This window comes from Malus sylvestris, chromosome 9 (assembly GCF_916048215.2).
Source record: "Malus sylvestris chromosome 9, drMalSylv7.2, whole genome shotgun sequence".
Lineage (NCBI taxonomy): Eukaryota > Viridiplantae > Streptophyta > Magnoliopsida > Rosales > Rosaceae > Malus > Malus sylvestris.
In genome coordinates this window covers 35,021,514-35,045,866 of record NC_062268.1, presented here as the reverse complement: position 1 = coordinate 35,045,866, position 24,353 = coordinate 35,021,514, and the positions used below count along the sequence as shown (strand labels likewise).

Genomic DNA, 24,353 nt, shown 5'->3' with positions numbered 1-24,353 from the left:
ACGTGTCAAGATTAGAAGCCAATCAGAGCGCATCACGTGTCAACATCAAGAACCAATCATAACATGACACATGTCAATGTGACAAAGCTACAAGTTTTTCTATAAATAGGGGTCATTCCCCCACAATATTGCCTAATGCCATTTGTGTTAAATCATTCACAAGAACTCACTAAATTGAGAGCTTGATCCTTTGTACTTGTGTAAGCCCTTCACTACTAATAAGAACTCCTCTACTCCGTGGACGTAGCCAATCTGGGTGAACCACGTACATCCTGTGTTTGCTTCTCTGTCTTTATTCATTTACGTACTTATCCTCACTAGTGACCGAAGCAACCAAGCGAAGGTCATAAAACCTGACACTTTCTGTTGTACCAAAATCTTCGCTGATTTTGTGCATCAACATTTGGCGCCGTCTGTGGGAAACGACACTGATTCCTACTCTCTTCAGCTGTGTCAAGCTGGTTTCTATCATTCGTACACTTTCTTTTGATCAGGCATCCCTCTCCAGCATGGGAAGCGAAGGAAGCCACAACACACAGAATGACACCCCCCTTGCACATAGTGCGAAACAACGAAAGAAGGAAGGAAAACGAGTTCTTTTTCAAGCTAAAGTCGATGAGTTGGAAGCTCAAAACAACAAGATAGCAATGAGGAATGAGGTCCTCCAGGAGCAATATGAGAAGCTCTTCGAGACACTCCACGAAGCTAGGCAAGCTCAGACACGCGAGCTTGTTGCCCCCGTGGAAGTCAACCATCAACTGGGTGCCCTCCAACATGGAGGGTCACATGCATTCGACATAGATATCCCTGATAGGGAACAGATTACCCCTCGACTTGATAATCAACATGAGGCTTCTCTTAACCCAGTTGCTTCGACCCGAACCATGAGAAGTGGAGGGAGACACCTCTTTGCTGAAGGGGCAGAAGGATCGAAAGCCGTCTTTCGCGATTGTCGGGATTTCCTGAAGCAACGTCGAGAGAATTCCATCCATATAAGCTCAAAGATTAATGACCCAAGGATTTCTGAGAGACTCGGTCCCCTGCCACGGCCCAAGCCAGCCACCAATTTGGGGAAGGGGCAACAAGTCCTAGAGAGACATGAGGGTACAGGGGACTCAGAGGTGTTCCGACAGACATACCCTAGAAGCCAGTACAGCGAGTCCAGGGAAAAATCACATGCCCTTGATCAAACCTTCCTAATTCCAATAGGAGATGGAGATTTACGAAAGAAAGCTCCAGTGACACATAACTCCGCTCAGGACCCCCTTGTCCTACAACTTCTTGAGGAAGTAAACAAGTTGAAGGCTGAACGTCAGGCTGAAATACCTGACTGGAACCAACCCAGGCCTGGCCCTCTTACAAGGAGGATCCTCAACACCCCCCTTCAAGCAAAGACAAAGCAAAAGCTTGGCTTGCAACTTTATACTGGAAAAGAGAACCCGATTGAGCATCTTAACCTCTTTGAGTCCACCATGGCATACCGGATGCACACCGACGAAGAGCGATGTCTTCTCTTCCCCTCCACCCTCTCTAGTGGAGCTCTAAATTGGTATTGTCGTCTTACACCTGAGACGGTAGACTCATTTGAGGAATTGAGGAAACTATTTGTTTCCCAACACATTTTCCAAACCGATCGCTTGCACTCTGCAGATGACTTGTACACTATCCGCCAGAAGCCAGACGAGTCATTACGTATGTATGCTGGCCGCTTCAGCCATGAATACTCCCGGTGTGCCGAGGCAGACGACAAGACTGCCCTCAAAGCCTTCACGGCAGGCCTACGTGATTGTTTCTTTAAATACATGATCAATGCCAATACTTGGAAGACTCACTCTGAGGTGATGGCGCAGGCTTATAACCATGCCTCCGCCGAGGCAAAGACATATCAGGAGAAACCCCCTACAACCATCCTTTATCAACAAGTGGGAGGTGGAAGCCAGACTCACCTAAATGAGAAGACCTCGACTTTCCAAACAGCAGTGGCACCTCCCCATGCCTTGCATAATGCTTCACCGAATCAACAGACATATCAATTTCAAGGCAAGAGGAAGGATTTCCATCCTCACCACTCTCCTTTCAGTAAAAAGAGTAAGGGACACTATCCCGATAACCAAGGGTATCGCCACAATAACGCTCGCCCCCAGGCAGTCAATGCAGTGGGTCAAACCCGCGTCAAGATACCCCCTACCCCAAGGTATGAGACACACACGCCCTTGAATGCCACATGCGCGGCCATTTACCCCAGCATAGCTCACCTGATACCAAAGCCAAAGTCGAGGCACCCAGATTACACGCCCCCGAATAACGCGGGCATGTTTTGTTGCTACCATGAGCATAACGGCCATGATAGCGAGAAATGTATCATCCTCCGTGATCGTATTGAAGCTTTGGCACGAGAAGGAAAAATTGATCAATTCCTTCTTCACCCTCAAAGGGATAACCGTAACCAACGCCAGGTGAATGTCATATATTCCATAAGCGGCGGCACACCCATATCTGAATCTTCCAATAGGGCCATGAAAAACAGTGAACGAAGTCTGAGGCCTGGTCACCAAGTGTTTCACGTGGAAGACATCAGGGGAGGGAAGTATCAAAAACCTAACTGGGATCCGATATGTTTCTACCCTGAGGAAGAAAGAGGCATCATCTACCCTCATAACGACCCATTGATCGTGGAGGCTCACATAGCCAACTTTGATGTTCGACGAATCCTCGTAGACACAGGGGCTTCGGTCAATATCATGTTTGTCGAAGCTTTCAGGGCACTCAGTGTAGCTGAACACTTGCTCGATCGCTCGATTTCTCCTCTGATAAGCTTCTCCGGTGATATCGTGCAACCCTTAGGGAGCATACATTTACCCTTTACTATTGGTACAGGCCCTTACACGGCTACCATTACCACTAACTTCCTAGTGGTTGACTGCCCAACGACATACAATGTCATCTTTGGGCGCACAGGCATCAATGATCTCAAGGCTATGGTATCCACGCATATGCTGTTGATGAAATTTCCAACCCCCCATGGCAACGGCTACATCAGAGGAGATCAGCTTAGTGCACAATCATGTTACAACACTTCAGTTAAGCAACAACACTTGCCCGGACCCAAGGAAACCCTGTCTGTACATGACCAAGTCACAAAGACCAGCCTAGATGAAGCGAACTTGGATCTTCCTGATAGCAACAATCAACCCGATGATCCTCGAGATGACTCTTTCACCCAGCAAGCCCAACCTGCTGAAGAGTTGGAGAAGGTACCTATCTCAAGAGATCATCCAGACCGCATGGTGAATATTGGCACCACATTGTCACCACCCCTTCGGTTAGCATTGATATCTTTTTTGAAAGAGAACACTGAAGTCTTCGCCTGGTCATACGAGGACATGCCAGGCATCTCTCCCGATGTCATCTGTCATCGTTTGAGTATTGACCCCAAGATCAAGCCGGTGAGACAGAAGCGAAGATCTTATGACGTTGAACGATACGAGGCAATGAAAGCAGAAGTTGAAAAACTCAAAGGCATAGGCTTTGTCCGCGAAGTCAATTACCCGACATGGGTAGCAAATGTGGTCCTTGTTAGGAAAAATCCGACCAAAGAAAGTCTTTCGCTTCAAAAGGTCTTGTGGAGGATGTGTGTTGACTACACCGACCTAAACAAAGGGTGTCCGAAAGATAGTTTCCCTCTTCCTCTTATTGACAGGCTTATAGACTCTACGGCAGGGTGTGAGCTCTTGAGCTTTATGGACGCTTATTCAGGATACAACCAAATCCTCATGAACCCCTCAGACCAAGAACACACGGCCTTCACTACTGACAGGGGACTATATTGCTATAAAGTCATGCCTTTCGGCCTAAAGAATGCAGGAGCAACTTATCAGAGACTGGTCAATTCAATGTTCGCCGAACAAATTGGGAAGAACATGGAAGTTTACGTTGATGATATGCTAGTCAAAAGCAAACATGCTGACCAACACATCACCAACCTATCTGAAACTTTCACCATTCTAAAGAGGTATCGAATGAGGTTGAACCCCAACAAATGTGCCTTCGGCGTGGGCTCTGGCAAATTCTTAGGCTTCATGATTAGCCAACGAGGCATTGAAGCTAACCCTGAAAAGATCAAAGCAATCCTCGACATGAAAGAGCCAATAACTTCAAAAGACATCCAAAGCTTTACTGGCAAGGTGGCAGCCTTAACCAGATTCATCTCTAAGGCCACAGACAGATGTGCTCCTTTCTTCAAAGCACTCAAGGGAAATAAGAAGTACATTACATGGACGGAGGAATGTGCCAAGGCATTCAGGAACCTCAAAGAGTACATGAGTAAAGCCCCTCTGCTCTCCAAACCAGAAGTTGGTGACACTCTCATCATCTATCTATCGGTTTCGGCTTCAGCAGTCAGTTCTGTTCTTATTCGAATGGACAGTGGTGTCGAACGGCCCGTCTACTACGCTAGCAAGGCCCTACAAGATGCGGAGACACGATACTCCAACATTGAGAAATTAGCTCTAGCATTGGTCATGTCTGCTCGGAAACTTCGCCCTTATTTCCAAGCACACGCCATCATCGTGCTTACCAATCACCCTCTTCGACAGATACTCCAGAGTCCTGACACGTCTGGACGAATGATCAAATGGGCGATAGCATTGGGTGAGTTTGACATCTCCTACCAACCAAAACCAGCCAAAAAAGGCCAAGCAGTAGCAGATTTCATCGCCGACTTCACATATCCTGTTGACATTGCTTCTACACCTGAAACAGTAGCTTCATTACCATCGGAAGCTCAGAAGGTAGAATCAACGACCTCAGCATGGAGTTTGTATGTTGATGGCTCATCCAACCAACAGGGCTGTGGAGCGGGACTAGTCTTGACTACGCCCGACAAAGTAGCAATGGAGTATGCTCTTCGTTTCAAATTCAAGGCATCAAACAATGAGGCCGAGTATGAAGCCCTTCTAGCAGGATTACGTTTGGCCAAACACCTCGGGGTTAAACAAATTGATATTTTCAGTGACTCCCAATTAGTGGTCAACCAGGTTACCAACAACTTTGATGCTAAGGACAACTTCATGGCAGCATATCTTGCGCAAACACAACTTTTGCTCAAGCACTTCCACTACCAGATCACCCAAGTTCCTCGAGCGGCAAACAGTCATGCAGACGCCCTGGCTCGCCTCGCCTCAGCTGTGGAAGACAAGATTGGAAGAAAAATTCATGTCGAACTGTTGGCAACACCAAGCACCATGGCCGCAGAAGTATGCAACTTACAACAGGGGGATAGTTGGATCACCCCGATCTATAATTTCCTTGCTCATGGCACCCTCCCAAATGATAAAGTCCAGGCTAAGCAAATTCAATACAAGTCTACCCGCTACCTGATCATCAATGATCAACTCTATAAGCGAGGTTTTAGCCTGCCATACTTAAGGTGTCTTACGCCTGCCGAGGCGGAAATCGTCATTCGGGAAATACATGAGGGAGTCTGTGGAGATCATGCTGGATCTCGGTCCCTAGCACACAAGACTTTTCGCCAAGGATATTACTGGCCAACACTCCACCAGGATGCCATCAAAGTATCCCGCTCATGTGACAAATGTCAACGATATGCAACTATTCCTCATTCCCCTCCAGAGCCTCTTACTCCTATGATCAGCCCTTGGCCCTTCGCCCAGTGGGGACTTGATTTGATCGGCCCAATGCCGGCAGGGAAGGGCAAAGTCTGTTACGCAGTCGTTGCAGTGGACTACTTCACAAAGTGGGCCGAAGTAGAACCCTTGGCAACCATTACTGAGGCAAAGATAGAAGACTTCGTGTGGAAGAACATCCTTTGTAGATTCGGCATTCCTAATGCGATAGTCACTGACAATGGGCGACAGTTTGACAACAAGAAGTTCAGGTTGTTCTGCTCTAAGTTCAACATCAACTTATGCTTTGCCTCTCCAGCTCATCCCCAGTCTAATGGACAAGTTGAGGCCATCAACAAAATAATCAAGCGCACTTTGAAAACCAGCTTGGACAAAGCTAAAGGCTGTTGGCCAGAATTTGTACCCCAAGTTCTTTGGTCATATCGCACTTCATATCGGACTTCAACAGGAGAAACTCCATTCTCACTTGCCTTTGGCACAGAGGCGGTTGTCCCTGTTGAGCTCGAGCAAGCAACATTCCGAGTCCAGAACTACATTCAAAGTGAAAATGACAAACAACTCACCCTCAACTTGGATTTAGTCGAGGAACACAGAAACCAAGCTCACTTGAGGAATGTCGCCTACAAGCAGCGCATCTTCAACTATTATGACTCTAGGGTCAAGCCTCGTTCTTTCAAAATAGGAGACTGGGTCTTAAAGAAAAGATTACTCTACGACAGAGTCCCGAGTGAAGGCACACTTAGTCCAAACTGGGATGGACCGTATGAAGTCATTGGCATCAGTCGCCCTGGCTCTTACACACTTAGAAGCTCCGATGGCAAGACCCTTGGCCATCCATGGAACGCTGATCACTTGAAGTACTACTACAAATAGACTCACGATGTACAAGTGTTGAGCTATAGCCGTTTGGCATCCTATGTAATGAAGGCCATTTGGCAATGAATTCAATAAAGAGGTAATTTAGCCAACTCAGCCCTCACTCTTTTACATTCATAGCAAGCGATGCCGGAACCCTTCTCAATCAGAAAGCAATCCGTCTTCCACAGTCACTACAAAACAAGCAAATGAAGACCGTGTCAAGCGCCAAAAAAAAAAAAAAAAAAAAAAAAACAGCTTCATCCAAAAAGCTTCACCCGAAAAGCTTCACCTCCAAAGCTTCACCTAAAAAGCTTCACCCAAAAAGCTTCACCCGAAAAGCTTCACCTCCAAAGCTTCACCCACAAAGCTTCACCTAAAAAGCTTCACCCACAAAGCTTCACCTAAAAAGCTTCACCCGAAAAGCTTCACTTACAAAAGCTTCACCTACAAAGCTTCACCTAAAAAATCTTCACCTAGAAAGCTCCCTCTACATACTTTCACCATCAAAGCTTCACCATCAAAGCTTCACCTAGAAAGCTTCATCTACAAAGCTTCACCATCAAAGCTTCACCTAGAAAGCTTCAACACCAAAGCTTCACCTACAACGCTTCAACACAAAACCTTGCTCCAAATAAACAAATTTTGTTCACAAAACCCAAGATGCCCTTGAACTTGTACAAAAACACTTGGGTAAACATAAACATTTTTTGTTTTACACCCACAAGGGCCCAAAATTTTCCTTCTTATTTATTCACTTATATATGTTCCCAAACATATTATAATAGATCCAACAACAAGCCAAAGTCCCAAGTTTCATAATGGACAAAAGTACAAGCAATTCATCAATAATGAAGGTGCTACAAAAATTGGAATCTGCCCCAAAATAGAAATCCAACCCAAGAGACTTTTTCTCTCTCTCCCTCTTCCGCCTCCTTTCATCTATCAAATTTCTGCAACCTCTGCTCTTCTCCAATGGAGCTGAATTTTGGACACCCTATAGTTCTTGAGCATATGAACAACTTTCAAGAAGGAACCATTTCTGTTTGAGCGACGGAAATTAAAGTGTTGAAGCTCCAAACATGATAGTCGGCTTCTTGCAGATTTCGAAGCTGTTGTGATGTTTCGAAGATCTGGAAATATTTAACCGTTAGTTCATCCTGAATTTTTGATATGTTATGAAAGAGTCGATGAGGAACAACTTCAATGAAGAACGCATACCGATCTGAACAAGAGAAAATGGAGTTTCGAAGCTCACAACAAATCTGACGGGTTGACAGAAAAATAATAACCAGTCATTCATCATACCTGGATTTCTGGAGTTATACTGCTCCGAGGGATCTCAAATTTGGATATGTTGTAGTTCACGAGCTGAGGAACAACTTCAATGAAGAAAGCATACCGATCTGAACAAGAGAAAATGGAGTTTCGAAGCTCACAACAAATCTGACGGGTTGACAGAAAAATAATAACCAGTCATTCATCATACCTGGATTTCTGGATTTATACTGCTCCAAGGGATCTCAAATTTGGATATGTTGTAGTTAACAAGCTGAGGAACAACTTCAATGAAGAAAGCATGCTGATCTGAGCAAGAGAAAATAGAGTTTCAAAGCTCACAACAAATCTGACGGGTTGACAGACAAATGATAAACAGTCACTCATCATACCTGGATTTCTGGAGTTATACTGCTCCGAGGGACCTCAAATTTGGATATGTTGTAGTTCACAAGTTAAGGAACAACTTCGATGAAGAAAGTATGTTGATCTGAACAAGAGAAAATGGAGTTTCGAAGCTCACAACAAGTCTGACGGATTAACAGAACATTGATGAACAGTTACTCATCATACTTGAATTTCTGAAGTTGTACTACTCCGATGGATCTCAAATTTGGATATGTTGTAGTTCACAAGATAAGGAAAAACTTTTATGAAGACGACTTTGCAATCTGAGCTATAGAGAAAGGTGTTATCTTGCATCCACTCAGGCTGATTAGTGGAAACGAAAAGCAATTCCACCAAAGAAAAGATGAAAAAGAGAGAAAAGCTACTAATTGCACTTGATCTTGTCTAGTCAATAGCATGCAGCATCAAACACACAAAAGTTGGAAATATTTTTAGATAAAGCATATACGAATGTGTGACATCGAAACAAGAATTCGTTACTTTGACAAATTAGTAACACGCGAGACACCTCATTCGGCAACTCTCTTCGCCTGAAGACTTGGGGGACTCCCACCATATGCTACTGCACCTTGATACTCGGCAGTCTCACAACCACTCAGTGACTTGGATTTTTCAAGTCTCCAACCGAGAAGTTTTCCTCACTCGGGAAATTAAGGGAACACTACCTCAAACTACATGCTTCACTCACAAAGCTTCAACAATACAGGTTTCAACAAAAGCAAAAATTCAAAGAACTTTATGAAGAAGGCTTTGGTGTATTTAACACAATATGTTGAAATGAAGCAAAGCTTATTTATTAATATTTTCGATAAGCCACAAATATGTACATATACATGAGTCAAAATAAACAAACAAAAGGGAGCCTTCACAAAGGTTGCTTAGGGGAAGTCTCAGCAGTCGGTAGAGCCCCAGAAAGAGAAAGCACCGGAGGGTGGTTATCCGGAGCCTCAGTACTTGACAAAACCCCAGAAGGAGGAGGCATTGGAGGTTCATCATTTGAAGCTTCATTACCAGGTACAGCCCCAGAGGACGAAGGCAATAAATGCCTTTGGAACAAACCCACAAACCGCTGATGATCAAGTAAAACCTTACCATCAGATTCCTTCATCTGGTCAAGCTTCCTCTTCATGTTTGTAGCATAGTCATGGGCGAGCCGGTGCAACTGCTTATTCTCATGCTTGAGCCCTCTAATCTCCTGTTTGAGACTCATCACTTCAGCAGCCAATGATTCAACTTGGCGGGTTCTAGCAAATAGGCGTTGGGCCATATTAGACACAGAACCTGCACACTGAACACTAAGAGCCAAAGAGTGCTTAACAGCCAACTCATCAGACCGTTTGGAAAGTAGTCTGTTATCTTTGGGAGTGAGAAGGTTCCTGGCCACCACTGCAGCGGTCATATCATTCTTCATCACAGAATCCCCAACGGTAAGAGGACCAGTGGGGGATATGAAGGATGGGCGCCATATGTTGTCTGGAGAAGGCGTGGCTGTCTCTTCTCCAAGGTTCAAGTCAAAACGACGGTCGGAGGGTCCAGACATTTTCAAATGTGTTGAAGAGGGAAGAGGTCAGACAAATCAAGATCTTAGAAGTGCAAGAAATGAGCTTCTACTGGTAGAGATTCAAGTGTGCTGTGGAACTTAATGCCAGCCTCTATAAAAATCTGCACTCGACGGAGCTTCAGAAATCGAAGAGGCGTTTGCTTTCTCAAAAGCTGGACTGCTCAGAGACCACGAGGGCCGATCTCAGAAATCGAAGAGGCGTTTGCTTTCTCAAAAGCTGGGCTGCTCAGAGACCACGAGGGCCGATATCAGAAATCGAAGAAGCACCTGCTTTTTCAGCCTCGTCAGCACCTGTCACATGCACAATCAGCTTTGCGGAAATTACGGGCACTCTGTCGAAGATTTCTGGTGAAGTAGAAAGCACGTGAATCTTACTGATCAATCACCGCTCTCCATATGCACCATCAACTCCTCGGGTACCACATATAACTTTGTCAAAGATCTCTGACAAAGTTTAGGCACGAGAATTTCGAAGTTCCAGCTACCCTACTATTACCCATAAGGGTAAAGGAACAACACCACTGCTTGACAACTGGAAAGTCCCTATGTGTGTCGACCTCCGTGTTTTGCGACAGGACAGGTTGGCAAGAACGTCCAACCTTTACTCACATTCGAGAAAAGACTCCCAACATAATTACTTTCTCAAAAACCGGAGTAGCACCGCTTTCCGAATCTCGAGAGTCAGATCCTCGACGGGATTGCTTGTTCGAAAACCGAAGAGGCACAACTCTCAGAACTTCGAGAGCCAGATTTCCTTAGATAAAGCTTGTCTGTAATCTCCACACGTAATATCAGCTTTCCAGATACCACATACCACTTTTTCAAAGTGCTCTGACAAAATTAAAACACGTGAAGCTGGCAGCTCCCACTACATTGCTGTGACCAAGAAAGGTAAAGGAATAGCATTACTACTTGTTATTGGGAAATCCCTATATACATTGACCTCCCTCCTCAACGGACAGGCAAACCTGCAAAAATGCTCAACCCTTTCTCGCATTCGAAAAGGCACCCTCAACATAACCTCTCGAAATACTCAGCTTTATTTCCCCCCGATAATACCTCAGCAAATAAGCCACACCAAGAACAAGAGTATCTCATATCATCAGGGTCGAAAGCAAGAGTATCCCATATCATGCTTTCTCCCTGTCTTTGTCTTTGTCCTTGTCCACACCTGCAGGACAAGGAGAAAGAGAGCAGTCAGTCGGAACCTGAAATCAAACCTCCAATTTGGAACTGACTGCCTGGAGCCTTTGCCTGGTTGCTTACTTAGCATTGCTCTCGAGTACTCATCCTCAACTGCTGTCAAGGTCACGAATTCCACCGGCAAATACCTCATGACAGTTGATCAGATATTGGCTCTTTACACTGAAGCTGCCAAGCGTGGATGAGTCACTATGAAGGAATGTTCTGAAGGACCATTTAAATGCAAAGGTTGCACACCACTTCTGCCATGCAAAAGATTGAAGCAGAAGGTTCAACGGTGAGCTGAAACAGATCACTACAGCACGACACCTTTCCATACCACATTCATTATTCCGTCAACAGCAAAAGTATCCCATATCATCAAGGTCGAACGTACTCTAGATTTGATGGACTTGTTTTGACCCTCAAATTTTTGAGTCGGCCTTATACTCTGAAGGGCACCAGAAAACCCTCCAGCACAGTTCAAGAATAAGCCTGTGGAAAGTTACTTCTTCAAAAGCAAAAGTATCTCATATCATCTCTTATCCATTTGCTTCTCCTTATCCTGGCAGTTGAATGAGAGACAAGGAGAATGAGAACAATCAACCGGAAGCCGAAGTCAAACCTCTGATCCTGGGTTGCTTACTTGGAAGTTTGACTGCTTACCTTGTCTGTCACCTCTTTCGGCAGATCTCCTAGCTCGGCGACTTGGGGGACTCCTACTATAGGGTTTGTATCACACTTGACTAAGCCCGAAACTACAACTAAGCTTCAAGTGAAATTGATACATTACCTTGTGCGTCAACATCAGCTAAATACACCATTCCCGGATGGAGGAAAGGTACTTCCAGAGAAGGGCAGATGAAGATCAGACCACACTTCGGTACTTAGAAGTTTCGTGATTACTCAAGGGATTGGATCTTGCAAGTCCCCAACCGAGGAGTTTCCCTCACTCGGGAACTTAGGGGAGCACTGTTTGTACCATACTTGACCAATCCCGAAACTACCGAGCACCGGCCAACGCTATACTGTCAAGGACCCAGAAGAGTTCCCCTCCGACCAGGAGGCCAATCACTACTCGACACGTGTCAAGATTAGAAGCCAATCAGAGCGCAGCACGTGTCAACATCAAGAACCAATCATAACATGACACATGTCAATGTGACAAAGCTACAAGTTTTTCTATAAATAGGGGTCATTCCCCCACAATATTGCCTAATGCCATTTATGTTAAATCATTCACAAGAACTCACTAAATTGAGAGCTTGATCCTTTGTACTTGTGTAAGCCCTTCACTACTAATAAGAACTCCTCTACTCCGTGGACGTAGCCAATCTGGGTGAACCACGTACATCCTGTGTTTGCTTCTCTGTCTTTATTCATTTACGTACTTATCCTCACTAGTGACCGAAGCAACCAAGCGAAGGTCATAAAACCTGACACTTTCTGTTGTACCAAAGTCTTCGCTGATTTTGTGCATCAACATAATTAATAATATATATTTTCGGTTCGGTATGGGATTCCCGAAATATCAAGAAGCCAATCCCGAATCCCGTACCAAAATTTCGGGATCGGTTCGGGATAGCATCCCAAAAATTTCGGGAATTTCGGTTTGGGAAATTTTTGGTTTGGGATCGGGATTTTTGGGAATTTTTTCCACCCCTAGGCACAACATGTAAAATTCATAGAAGTTTAGATTTGGAAATGAAGAGGGAAGAATGATCAAACATCAAACAATTAACTTATGTTTTTTGTTATCATGGAATTTGTAAGTATTTGTGCACTTTAAGTTAACAGGGTCAATTTTTATTTTTTTCATGCGACATTTTTACGCTAAGAAGTGGATAAATAAATTAGTTTTGAACTCGTCATTTATGAAATTTAAACCTCATACGTCTTACTCACAAGTAAGAGGAAAGAGGAAAACTACTATACTCAAATATCAAGGACCATTTGATTTGAGCATTTTATAACACTATGCTTGACATACCCCGTCCCGAAGGAGGGCATGCTGGCCGTCACGTGAGAGTGACGTAACCATTTGCACAGTACGGAAGCTTTAAGATACAATTTATAAGTTGATACACCCGAAGGTGAGTCCTAATTTTGTCCAATCTGTCAGAACACCGTCGAATTCCTCGTAGTCACCACACCTTTGTGATTCCTGAACCTGGAGGGGCGCAAAACCAAAATTGAGTGGGTCAGTAAAACAATTCTTTTCCAAATCCAAACATTTCTCAAAACGTTGTAACCCCTCTCCGTAAAACTTGTATACTTTCCCAGAAATGTAAAATATAAATATACATATATATTCTCAATACTTCAATTCATTAACTCAACATTTTTCAGTACAAATATGCCATGCCATGTCGGAATTCAACAGTTAAGTATGAATGCATCAACAATAATTATATCAGGTGCAAGAAGTAATCAACCGGAGGCCCTCTAATAGCCCTGTACGGTTGAACCTAGAGCTCAAAATCTATCACTATCACTCTGCCGGAGTCACCTCTGTGACCTGTACGACATTCTGCTCATAAGTCGAAACCACCTAATGTAGTCTGTACGACTTAATGGTTAATATTACGCTCTAGTGCTTTCTCATCAATCATCTGTGCACATAATCTAAGGTCACCCACCAGTCGAAATCTCACTAACACTCTTCGACTGGCCCGTCGCACCCACTCCGCGTGGACTGTGCGACCAGCATCTACTTGGATCCAAGGCGAGCGTGCGATGCGGTGAATACTATAAGCACTAAACCATGGTGCAGGATTTGAGCTCAATATATATCAACATCATCATAACAGTATTTAAATACTCACCTGATACTCACCTGTGCGTCCGCCGCACCAATTCATACATATGCATCATATATCAATTCATATCATTTCATGCATGGCAATTCGATTCACGTTTTTCATATAATTCTATATACTTTTCGCATACTTCTATGCATGGCATTTCAACTAATATATCTCATATACTTTTATACATTTTCATTTAAAGCATAATTTCATGCATTTTCAATTTCTGGGAAAACGGTAAGTATATATGTATACGGAAAACAAAACTGCCCACTCACAGAATACATCGACGTGTCGAAGGTCCCTGAGCCTCCCTTAGCCATGCCCAACGTCCGTATAATCCTCGCCTATACGAGAAGTAACCAAATTGACGTTATTTAACGCATAATCCCACTCTTAGCTAATAACTCCTCATATATTGCTCAAATTGGGTATATGAATATACCACCATGACCTACACAACCTAAGGATCATCCCCATATTTTTAAAATAATTTTTGGAGTCCTCACGCGCCCCCACGCGCCTGACGTGGCACGGACCTACGCGCCCCCACGCGCGGCCACGTGCCAAGCACACTGACGGTGTCAATTGACGCCGTCAGGAATATTCCGTTAAAACCCCGGAATATTCCGTTAAACTTAACCGGATACCGTTACTGCCGTTAGGAATATTCCGTTAAAATAACGGAATATGCCTTCTTCTTCTCCGGTCGTCCCTCGCCGGACTCCGGTCACCGGAAACTGGGGAATATTTCAAATCCACTATTCTCCTTCGTTTTTCATCCAAATTTCTCGAATTTTACACCAATTTGAAGCCCTAAACATCTACTTTCACGTTGGACTAGTTTTAGGGCCTAAAAACTACGAGATCAAACTTTTCAAAAATTCAAGAAATCGGCCAAACTTACAACTCGTGATCCTGACGTCCAATTCATGCCAACGAAGCACTCCGAGCTTCCTTGGGACTTCCTTAAGCTCACTGTGAGCTTGGTTTCACCTAAAACAAAGCCAATTCAAAGCTCATGAACAGTACACATTCACGGCAACTTTGAAACTAGGGTTTTCCGAAGCAAAACTTACCTGAAATGGATACCATCGTGATCGTGAAGTCTTCAGGGTTCCAATGGTGGTCTTAGATTCGTCGTTGGTATAGATTTAGGGTGGTTTTGTGGTGGTCCGTGTGAGTTCGAAGGAGAGGGAGACAGAGAGAGTGAGAAATCGTGAAGGAGGAGAGAGAAAGACAGTGAACGGGAAATGAGGAGGGTTTTGAGGGATGTGGGGATCCCACGTGGTCCTTTTTCCAATCCCAAAACACCAAACTTTAACATGTTCATGAAATTCTTGGTCTAAGTTTAGACCCTAAAACTAGTTAATATTTCAAATTAACACTAGTTTAAGAACTTTAGGTTAAACTAATGTCACATTTATGCACCTTAATCCCGTTTAAGGGCACTTTAGTAATTTCACGTCCTCGGAAATGAAAAATTCCGGGACGGGCTGTGACAATGCTAGTCATATACGCAACGTTATATGTTTGTAATTTAAATTTGTCTATTATTTGTTATAAAAATCTTTTTATCACCTCTTTGAAAATCAAAATTTGGGCGTGAAACTTTGAAGAAGGGGTTAAGGGGGTGGCTTTGAAGTGGGAGACGTAGGTTTAAAGACAAAAACTCCTCCATTTTTCTTTTTATTTTTTTTTATTTTTTTTAAATAGAATACATGACATTTGAGGTTCATGTAAAAAACTGGAAATTTGAGTAATATGTAATTACTAAATTGCCATGTCTTTTAATTTTGTTTAGGTTTAATGAGAGGGTTATAATAGTATTTTCATGAAGTTACTATTGACAAACAGAGTTCTATTAGGTTAGATGAATTGTCAAATCTAGTTTTGACCAAACACCCGCTCTTTCAAGGGAGGAGAAAAGTCATATGTATTAAGGTGATTAGTCTCAATTTCCTGTGAACGAACCGAAGAAATCCGGCCGAGTCTCGCTTGCTTTCCTTCCCGTACTCCTGCTCTAGGCTTTTACTACATCATATTCATTCTTCAACTGTGTATATTCATGCGTTACATGAAATCACATTTAACGAAGGATGGGATAATTCGTACCAAGTACCAAATACAGACAGACTCAATGAGATCACTGTTATATTTCTACGCAGGAAATGCAAGAGAGCAAGCCATTTGGTTACTTTCAAGGCCTGCAAGAAGCAAGCTTCGGGTCTGGGGCTATCTGGTTCTAAATCTTTCTGTGTGGTGAGCTGAGCTGTACGCAGTTTGTGTATCAACTTAGAATGCCCTCTTTCAAACACAATGCCAGTTCGTGTTTCAACTGGAGCATCTTTCCACGCGCCATCTGCATTTAGTGAGACAATAAGTTAGCTATACCAGATGCCTACGCATTATCCCAAATAAAAAGAGCTAGATGAGATGACAGGCTGATTATTACAAAATGACAATTTTTTTAAGCATCTTAAGTTCTTAACCCAACTACGAAGTCCATGACTCCACAGTCAGTGAATGACACCTGCGGGATTTCTTTTTAGGGTGTTAAGAAGATAAATCCCTGCTAGATGAGAGTCCAAGATTGAGAGGATTTCGTAGGTCCTGTTTTTCTCACGAGGTCTATTGAGTGACACGCACTGAAAAGTGTATACTATGCTGGAAGTGATATAATAGCTAGCTAGATATATACACAAACTATATGCCGCACCAACTTATTGTAAGTTTATAACTTTATAGCTATGTACTTACAACCAAGGCAAAACCAACATGCAACACAGTTACATTATGCAAATAATTGCACGAAACTCCATAATAAATTTGACATAGATAGAAGGAAAACTTGCCTTTTGAGTGACTTGGATTCTTCTTTGGGCATCATTGAATTGGGTCTCAATTGCTTCTTCCACTTGCACGAGAAGCTTTCTGTGTGATGCTTCTGTAAGTGAAACATAATCAAAAGAGTGTACCAGGATTTGGAATGTTGTTTGTTTGCAATGAGAGTACAAACACTTTTAGCTCATCTAAAAAGGCCTTTTACAGTACGGTCTGGGTTCAACATCAATGATTTTTGCTGTATAACATAATGCGGCCATGCAAACGGAGTTCTAGCTGCTTATTTAGTTCATCATTATCATACCAATAAATGCTGGATTTGTGTTGATTTCAACGCATGTAGTCTATATAAGCATAGGATGCATGGAACTTTAATGTATGTAGTCAGCATTCATAGACTCCTGTGACTATGGAGATGTCACCATATTAAACTATCATCGGGAGGCTTGTATATCTATTATTTAGCTTATTGAAAGTATAATTTATCGGCAGAATCATGATTGACATGATATAACACCTATACAAACACATTTCAGTAATGAATTGACACAAGAAGACAATACAAATATAATACATGTAGAGAAGCTGCCATACTTTGCTTATCAACAGTTCCCTTAAACTCTGTCAGGTACACTTCCAGCCCTTCAAGTGTGCTCCTGCATTCCTGAAGATGCTGATTGACTTGTTCCTTGAACTTGTCATAAATCACTTTCAATTGTTCTTGTTGCTCTGCATAAAAAAGGTGGGTTTTCAGGCATAGCTTCAATGAGAAGAAAATCCCAATTCCAGGTGCATGCAGGCTAAACTGATTATATACTTTGTGATTTCCATGAAGCCCTCCCTCCAAGAAGAAAATATGGAGTGTGATTTTCAACAAAAAAAAGTACTCAGTGTAGATTAGGGATTTCCAATATATTAAATGTTAAAAAGCTAGAGCGTCCAATCTAAAAACCAATATAATGTTTGGTGTGAGATTCTTTATTCTCAAAATCACACACCCCCCCCCCCCAAAAAAAAAAAAAAAAAAAAAAAAAAAAACCACCCCCCATGTGCAACCTAATTGGGTCAAACACGTGGTTTATCATATTGGGGTGATGTGGAACATATGTGGCCAAATTGGACAAGATGAATTGTTGTTTTGATACCATGTTAAGCTGGACCACCCAACCAAAACCAGTTACCAATTGATAGGGAGGCCTAGGATTTACATATTACGATGAAAGGCTTAGAACGTTTGATGCTAGACTTCATATTCTCAACAATAAACAATTTAAAACATGTCAACATTAAAACAAGCTAGCTCTGTTTCCTATTATGATATTGGTATATCATATCATCCTATAGCCAAACAAACCACCGCATGACATAGGGGATAACCTATTATGATATTGGTATATCATTTATTCCTATAGCCAAACAAACAACCTCATGAATTAGGGGATAGAAGGAACAAATGCCCCAGTAGAACTTGCAAAATCACCCAATGCAGGCGAGTATTGCCAAAAAGCCAGCAAATTAATTTTCAGGAACTAATCACATGATAGAACACACTAAAGGAAGGGTGAATATGATCGATGATATAAGTGATTACCTAGATACATTTAAATCTAACAATAACTCTTTTCACATATGTCATAAATATCTGTCAGGAGTGTGTACAGTTCAGCTTGATCAAACCACCCTTAAACAGAAAAGTGGAAGGACATAAGTATTTGGAGATGGAAACATATTTTTAAAATTAGTTACTTATAAGATTCAAATAACTCAATCCAAAACATAATAATTATAATAATAATAAACTGAAAATATCAGAAATACAACTTTTACTACCTTCAAACCTTGATTCCAGCCTTTTTCTCTTTGATTTACTGAGGTTTGTGAGCTTTCCTCTGAAAATCATCCAAAACATCTAAGAAATTGTTGAAATTAATAGAGAAACCTCAAACCTGTCAGTTGAAAGTACCTACATGTCTGTTTGAATCTGAGACTCAACGGTTTGCAGCTGCATATGTACCTCCGCAGCAACAGACATTAAAATTTCAGAGGATTTCCTATTAGTTGCTGACCTCATTTTGGCTTTAAGTTTTTCTAATTCCAATGTAAACAATTCAACAGCCCTGAAACATTATCATGTGCCACACATAAATCACAAACGGGTAGCAAGTATAACTGCACCAAATCACATATGACAACACAAAGAACAGAGAGGAGAAAACCTAGCCAGTCCATCCACTAGATTAGGCTCTGAAGGTTCCTCTATCCAGTTATCTTCTTCAGTCCCTGCAACATCAAAATGTTAATGCATATTAAGAGAGGGTGAGGTAGCTGAAACCTTTAAATGAATAAATGTGTTGCTTTGTGGCTGCAGAGCCTGTCCTGTAGAAAGTTGGAATATAGTTTTTCAGCATTACTTATTTCTGGAGGGAATGTATATTTTTCTAAGAAACCTACAGAACAGTTAGATAACTGAAGTGGCTATCATTCTTCCACGGGGCAGGGGAGGGGGAAAGAAACATACGGCAGCTTCATATATCATACAATTTGTTAGGGTAAAATTGGCTATTCCTAAACAAAACGCCTGAGTCTGTAATGTCTTAGACTAGTACATGTTTTCGATTTTATTTACTATAGTCTAAGTTTGTCTCTCGTGCTCTCGATCACAAGAATAGTCAACGTTTCAGAGCATCCACTTCTGTAAGTTTGTCATGCATAAGGATTTCATGTAGTTAGGTTTATCTTGGTTCAAATACAAATACATTTAGTTTTGGCTGCATGTTCTTGAACTTACGAATCGACTGATTTGGTTATATGTTATGGACTAAACTATAGGTTTGTACTTAATGAATCAGTTCACTTTTGTTGCCGTGTTTGTATAGGATGTTAGTTAACATCTAATTAACTTGATAATTTTGCATGTTTATCAAGTTGATAATTACAAGAGTTTTTTTTCTTTTTGTTTTGTTTTAATCCTATCACATGCATATCTATTTTGAATGCATTATCTGATTCACGTTTGGTTTAATTGCATTGATTGGATATGATTGGATATTATATATAGGATTAGATTTTGCCCCTTAAAAGCGGCTGCATATGCATTTAGGTTTTTCCGTATGGTATAAACACTAGCAGCAATGCATTAAACAGACAGAAAATTCATGTGCCGCATGCCCAGGGATAAGTCAGTTTACATTTTCATGAGTCAGAGTATGTCTTCAGTTTGCTTTTACCACATAATGTATCATTTGAAAGCAAACGTTTGTTAGCAGCCCTAAGTGCACCAAGAGTTATTTTCGTTTCAGAAAAATCAGTTTTATTGCCAAGTGTTTTTTAAAGAAAATATTAGTTTTTGTTCACTGATTTTTCATGCGCTTCAATTGAAATCAATTATGAAAATGTGCCTTGTGATTTTCATAATTGGTTGATTTTCAAAATCATTTAATTTCATATATTATGCATGATCGCGTTAGTATCTTGCAAAGTTCGAGGAGACAGTGATTGACGGCCGCGTTAGTGTTGTGTCATTTCCACTCGAAGGCTGAAGAGAGATCGAGTAGCAAAGCGCGGAGACAAAACTGCCTACTAGTATGCATGTCTAGTTGATGAGTTTTGTAAGTCTTTCTGTACTTATTTCTCTTAGTGTTTGTCCTGGCTTGGGAGCCCGAGGATTTTCCCAGTGGTGGGTTTTGCCTTGTTAAATCCTACATCATGTGTGCACTTTTTATTTATCGTTTTAATTGCATATGAGTATGATAGTTTGATAGGTGATGTGAATGTGGATTTAATTTGAGAACTGAAAATTAAATTGAAAATTGAATTGGATTTTTAAATTGGAACCTATTCACCCCCCTCTAGGTTAAACTAGTACCCATCCTAGAACTTTCACAATTAAAATCAATTGTATTCTAAAGGTGCTTAATCAATCAAGCATGCTTAAGTTCAGCAGTTAATTTTGAGAAAAAAATGCATTTATCCTACAATATAGATAAGGGTCTGGGTGAACATACAGTCAAGTCCTTGGATAATAGGAGAACCTTCTCCACAATTCCTCAAGTCCCCCTCTTCAGATGATGATGAAAGAAGGCCATCTTCTGCAGCATTTTCTTCCATATCCGGTGTTGTTTTTCTCAATGGTGAATCCTTGAGTTCCTCTACAGCATCCTGAAGTTCAATAAGGAAAGACAGAAGGCAGAAATAAAATACTAATCAAAGAATGGTATACTGTGAAACTATCTTATCAGAACCATTCAATAACAAAGGATACAGAAGATTTTGCTTGTTCATTATCACAACAATCTTGTTTTGGAGTCCAGAAAGTACTGAAACTTCGAATGTCTCCCACAGTAAATCTCCTCTCTGTTACAGCAGGACTACTAGCATCTACCATTTGGTCTGAGTTTGGGATTGAGGTAGGGGAAGAACTTGATGTGGGTGTTTTAATTCCAAATTTGGGACTCAGATCATCTGCTTCTGGATTAGTAGCTTTCTTCAAGCTTGGATTGCCATTGTCTTCCTGGTAGTCTTTATTTGCTGGAGTGACAAAATCTGCCTTAAATTTCTTGTATTTGAGTGGTGATTGGCAGATTTCCTGCTCTTGAATATTTTTTTCCAGTTCATGATACTCTCTTTTATTCTCATGTTGGCAACCACGAGAATCTCCTATTTTCTTGCCTACAGAACTATTTTGCTTGGCAGGTGATTCTGGCTCACTCCTAATAATCTCTTTTTGAGTCTTAGTTGATTTATCCTTTTCAGGAAGGCAGATCCCATGCGACTCAGTTCTGAAACTTTTGACCCCTGTCTTCTTCCGCATAGACTTTGAGGATCCACCACCAGAAAAGCCATGTAGCTTCCCATCGCAGTCTTGTTCAAAGGAAAATATGTTGTTCTCTTGCTGTTTCAGTTTGTAACCAGAGGATGGACCATTTTTTGTACTTGTCTGCTGTTTTTTGGTTGGACCTCTCTTTCGGCTCAATGAATAAGTCACAGGTCTCCTGACAATATTATCAGGACTTTCAGAATCCATTTCTATAGTATCTGAATTTTGTCGGGGTTTGATAAATGCATCACCCTTGTCATCATACTTTTGCTCTGGTATATGGTTAGGCTTGACAACTGTGGAACCCATTTGATCAAATTCTGGCTGTGGATTTAAATTACTATCACCAACCTCAGGAGGCTGAGATTTGGAATGCTCATCAGGTGAAGAAACAGTTCCCAATACCTCCCAAAGCTTCATTTTGAGAGTTTCGGTTCTCCTGCTTTCTGTTGCATCTGTTTTATCCACTGTCACCTCCTTGTCTGTTGCATCTGTTTTATCAACTGGTGAATCCTTATCCGTCATTACAACTTCCTGTGCAGTCACAAATGTGAAATCCTGAAGTTCCACTGATCCATCCTTCTCTCCCCTCTTTCTGTAGCTAACTCCATCAAAGTTCTGCTTCTTACCATCAGACTGGAAAAAGGAAGTCTGGTTTGCAAAAAACTGAACAGAATTTGTAACCAGTGCATTCCTTGTTCCATCACATTTGGACTGCTTCCCACTACAAGATGGCAAATCAGAAGACTGTTTTGCATGAAGAGGGGGATCTGAAGTACGCATTTTCTGGTGGAATGATGCAGTACTAATCCATGGGGAATTCACCTGCTCTGGATCCCTAGCTTGTTTTATTTTCTTGGCAGCTGTGACATCTTGCTCCTTGCTTATTTCCTCTGTGGTATTGCCTAAATTAGATGTTCCCCTTTCTGCATTTGGCACCACAGGTTCACCTACCTTGGTGACTCCAGACTTTTTCTTGGTTGATGGGTCTACCACAACTCCAATCGATATCTTTCTCGATTGGCTAGATGGATGATTAATGCTTCCAAAACTCCTACAATTGTTTGTTTGGTCCTGAAACGTAATTGGAGAGGGATTAAGCATATAATTTTTTTTTGTTTTCAATATCGACTAAAATTTCCAAGGATTCAAGTTCATTGGGGATCGCAAATCCCAATTCCACTCTACCATCCTGTTTCCTTTATATATATTATAAGATGTATATCCAAAAGATCATCAAGCAAAAGGGGAAAGACATATCAGGTGAAACAACATTTTCAGATTGAGCAACTCAGTCATGCATAACATGCAAATAACTTATTAAAGAAAGTAAAACCAAAATGGCAACATGAACAACTCAGTGACACAGATGTTAAAAATTAATAGATGAGTAATCATGAGTAAACGATAGCATATATATAATGAGCTTCATAAAAGCTTATGCACCAAGTACCAAATAAGACGATGAACATGAAAAAATTAATTGGAAATTTTAAAGAAACTCAGTCGTTAGCTATATAACTAGGACATATTCAAATGTTAGTACTTACATCCCGTAAGTATTGTAGTGAATCCACCTCCATTGTTTGAGAACAAAGAAGCAGCAAAACTGCAGCTGTGACCTGGACAGTAGACTAAGCAATTTAGTTCAAAAAACAAAGAGAGTTGCGTAAGAGGAGGGGCAGGGCAAGGCAGATAGAAAGATAATATTATTTGCTGAGGAAGAAAAAAAAAGTGTGAAATGAATCTAAAAGAAATTCAATATCATGATAATTCATTTCAGACCATACACAGAGAACCAAGATGGATGGGTAACTTTATTACATAGTTTAGGGTTTCAAAGTTTCTAAAGGAGTGTAAAAAGCACGCACAAAAGTAAAGAGGGATTTACTATTTCTTCATGATTTCTTATCCCAAATTCCTAATTAAACATAGTTTGTAGCACCCAAGATAAAGCTAAGGCGGTGAGAACATCGGAGGAGAACCACCCATCTACAATTTCGAATTCGTCAACCAACACGAAAAAAATCAGTAATTGGTAAATAATCACCAAGTAAAGTATTTCATTGGGATTAAACGATGGTGATACGAAATAAACCCTAATTCACCGAAAATTAACTTTCAGGCGCTCACAAGTTCACAACCTTGATGAATTGCAGATTTAGGTTCTGACTCTCAGAGATCACATGACACACCATAGCATACCAAACCAGGAAAATGTACGAATGTGAGAAATTCAAACAATGAAATTAAACAAGTCAAAATCGGAGTTCAAAATCTCATAACCAGAAACTACACGGAAGAAAATGAAAATTAAAAAAAAAAAGTCATAGTAAATAGCCTACTGCTTGTTGAGCGTTGATGATCGATGACCTCCAGCTTTCAATTTTCACAATCCAATTTTTTTGCCGACGGCGAATCAGAGAGAGAGAGACGCGGAACACTGAAAAATGTATGAAAATACACGGCGGGAAATACATGTGAGTTTTTCTCCTGGCGCCTGACCGGCTCTATTTTATTCCAGAGGTGTATTGCGCACTCACTTTAAACTCAGTTGACGATAGTACCCCTGCCCATGATGGATACAGGTCCGTTGGGTTACTTGGGTTTCGATATTGGGCTATCTGTAGCTTCATGGACCAGCTTCTCTATTTTAAATTCTCTCTTTAGAGTTTATCCTTTTCTTACATGCAAAAAAATTTAATTGACCCTATAATATTTTAACTTGTTATATTTATTTGTTGATATATAACTTATATTACTCGAGAAGTGTTGAGATGGGCTCAAATTATTCTTTAGGGATCTCAAGTAAGGCTCGACACAAGCTGGGTTAGGCCTAATTTTGAAGGAACAGAACCGGATCAGAGTTTAAAAGAAACTGGTTGAGTCGGGCCGAGTACATCATATTTCATTACAGGAATCAGACTGAATCTGGCCCGTTTGATCCAGGCGGGGTC

General features: G+C 41.4%; 1 protein-coding gene and 1 long non-coding RNA gene across 2 annotated transcripts; both read right to left on the bottom strand.

Moving 5' to 3' along the window:
• Nucleotides 1-7,228: 7,228 nt before the first annotated feature.
• Nucleotides 7,229-8,735, bottom strand: LOC126634519 (uncharacterized). Its single transcript, XR_007627375.1, has 4 exons — nucleotides 8,171-8,735; nucleotides 7,990-8,087; nucleotides 7,809-7,906; nucleotides 7,229-7,633 (listed from the first exon to the last, which is right to left on the bottom strand). It is a non-coding gene; the product is annotated as an uncharacterized LOC126634519 (long non-coding RNA).
• Nucleotides 8,736-15,647: 6,912 nt separating this feature from the next.
• Nucleotides 15,648-23,903, bottom strand: LOC126582857 (meiosis-specific protein ASY3-like). The gene is made up of 10 exons (XM_050247085.1): nucleotides 23,742-23,903; nucleotides 22,947-23,018; nucleotides 20,842-22,470; nucleotides 20,585-20,738; nucleotides 18,797-18,860; nucleotides 18,548-18,697; nucleotides 18,411-18,469; nucleotides 17,175-17,309; nucleotides 16,592-16,683; nucleotides 15,648-16,098 (listed from the first exon to the last, which is right to left on the bottom strand). Exons 1-10 carry the CDS (start codon nucleotides 23,874-23,876, stop codon nucleotides 16,027-16,029), a joined length of 2,562 nt encoding a protein of 853 aa, XP_050103042.1. The 5' UTR covers nucleotides 23,877-23,903; the 3' UTR covers nucleotides 15,648-16,026.
• Between the last annotated feature and the right edge of the window lie 450 nt (nucleotides 23,904-24,353).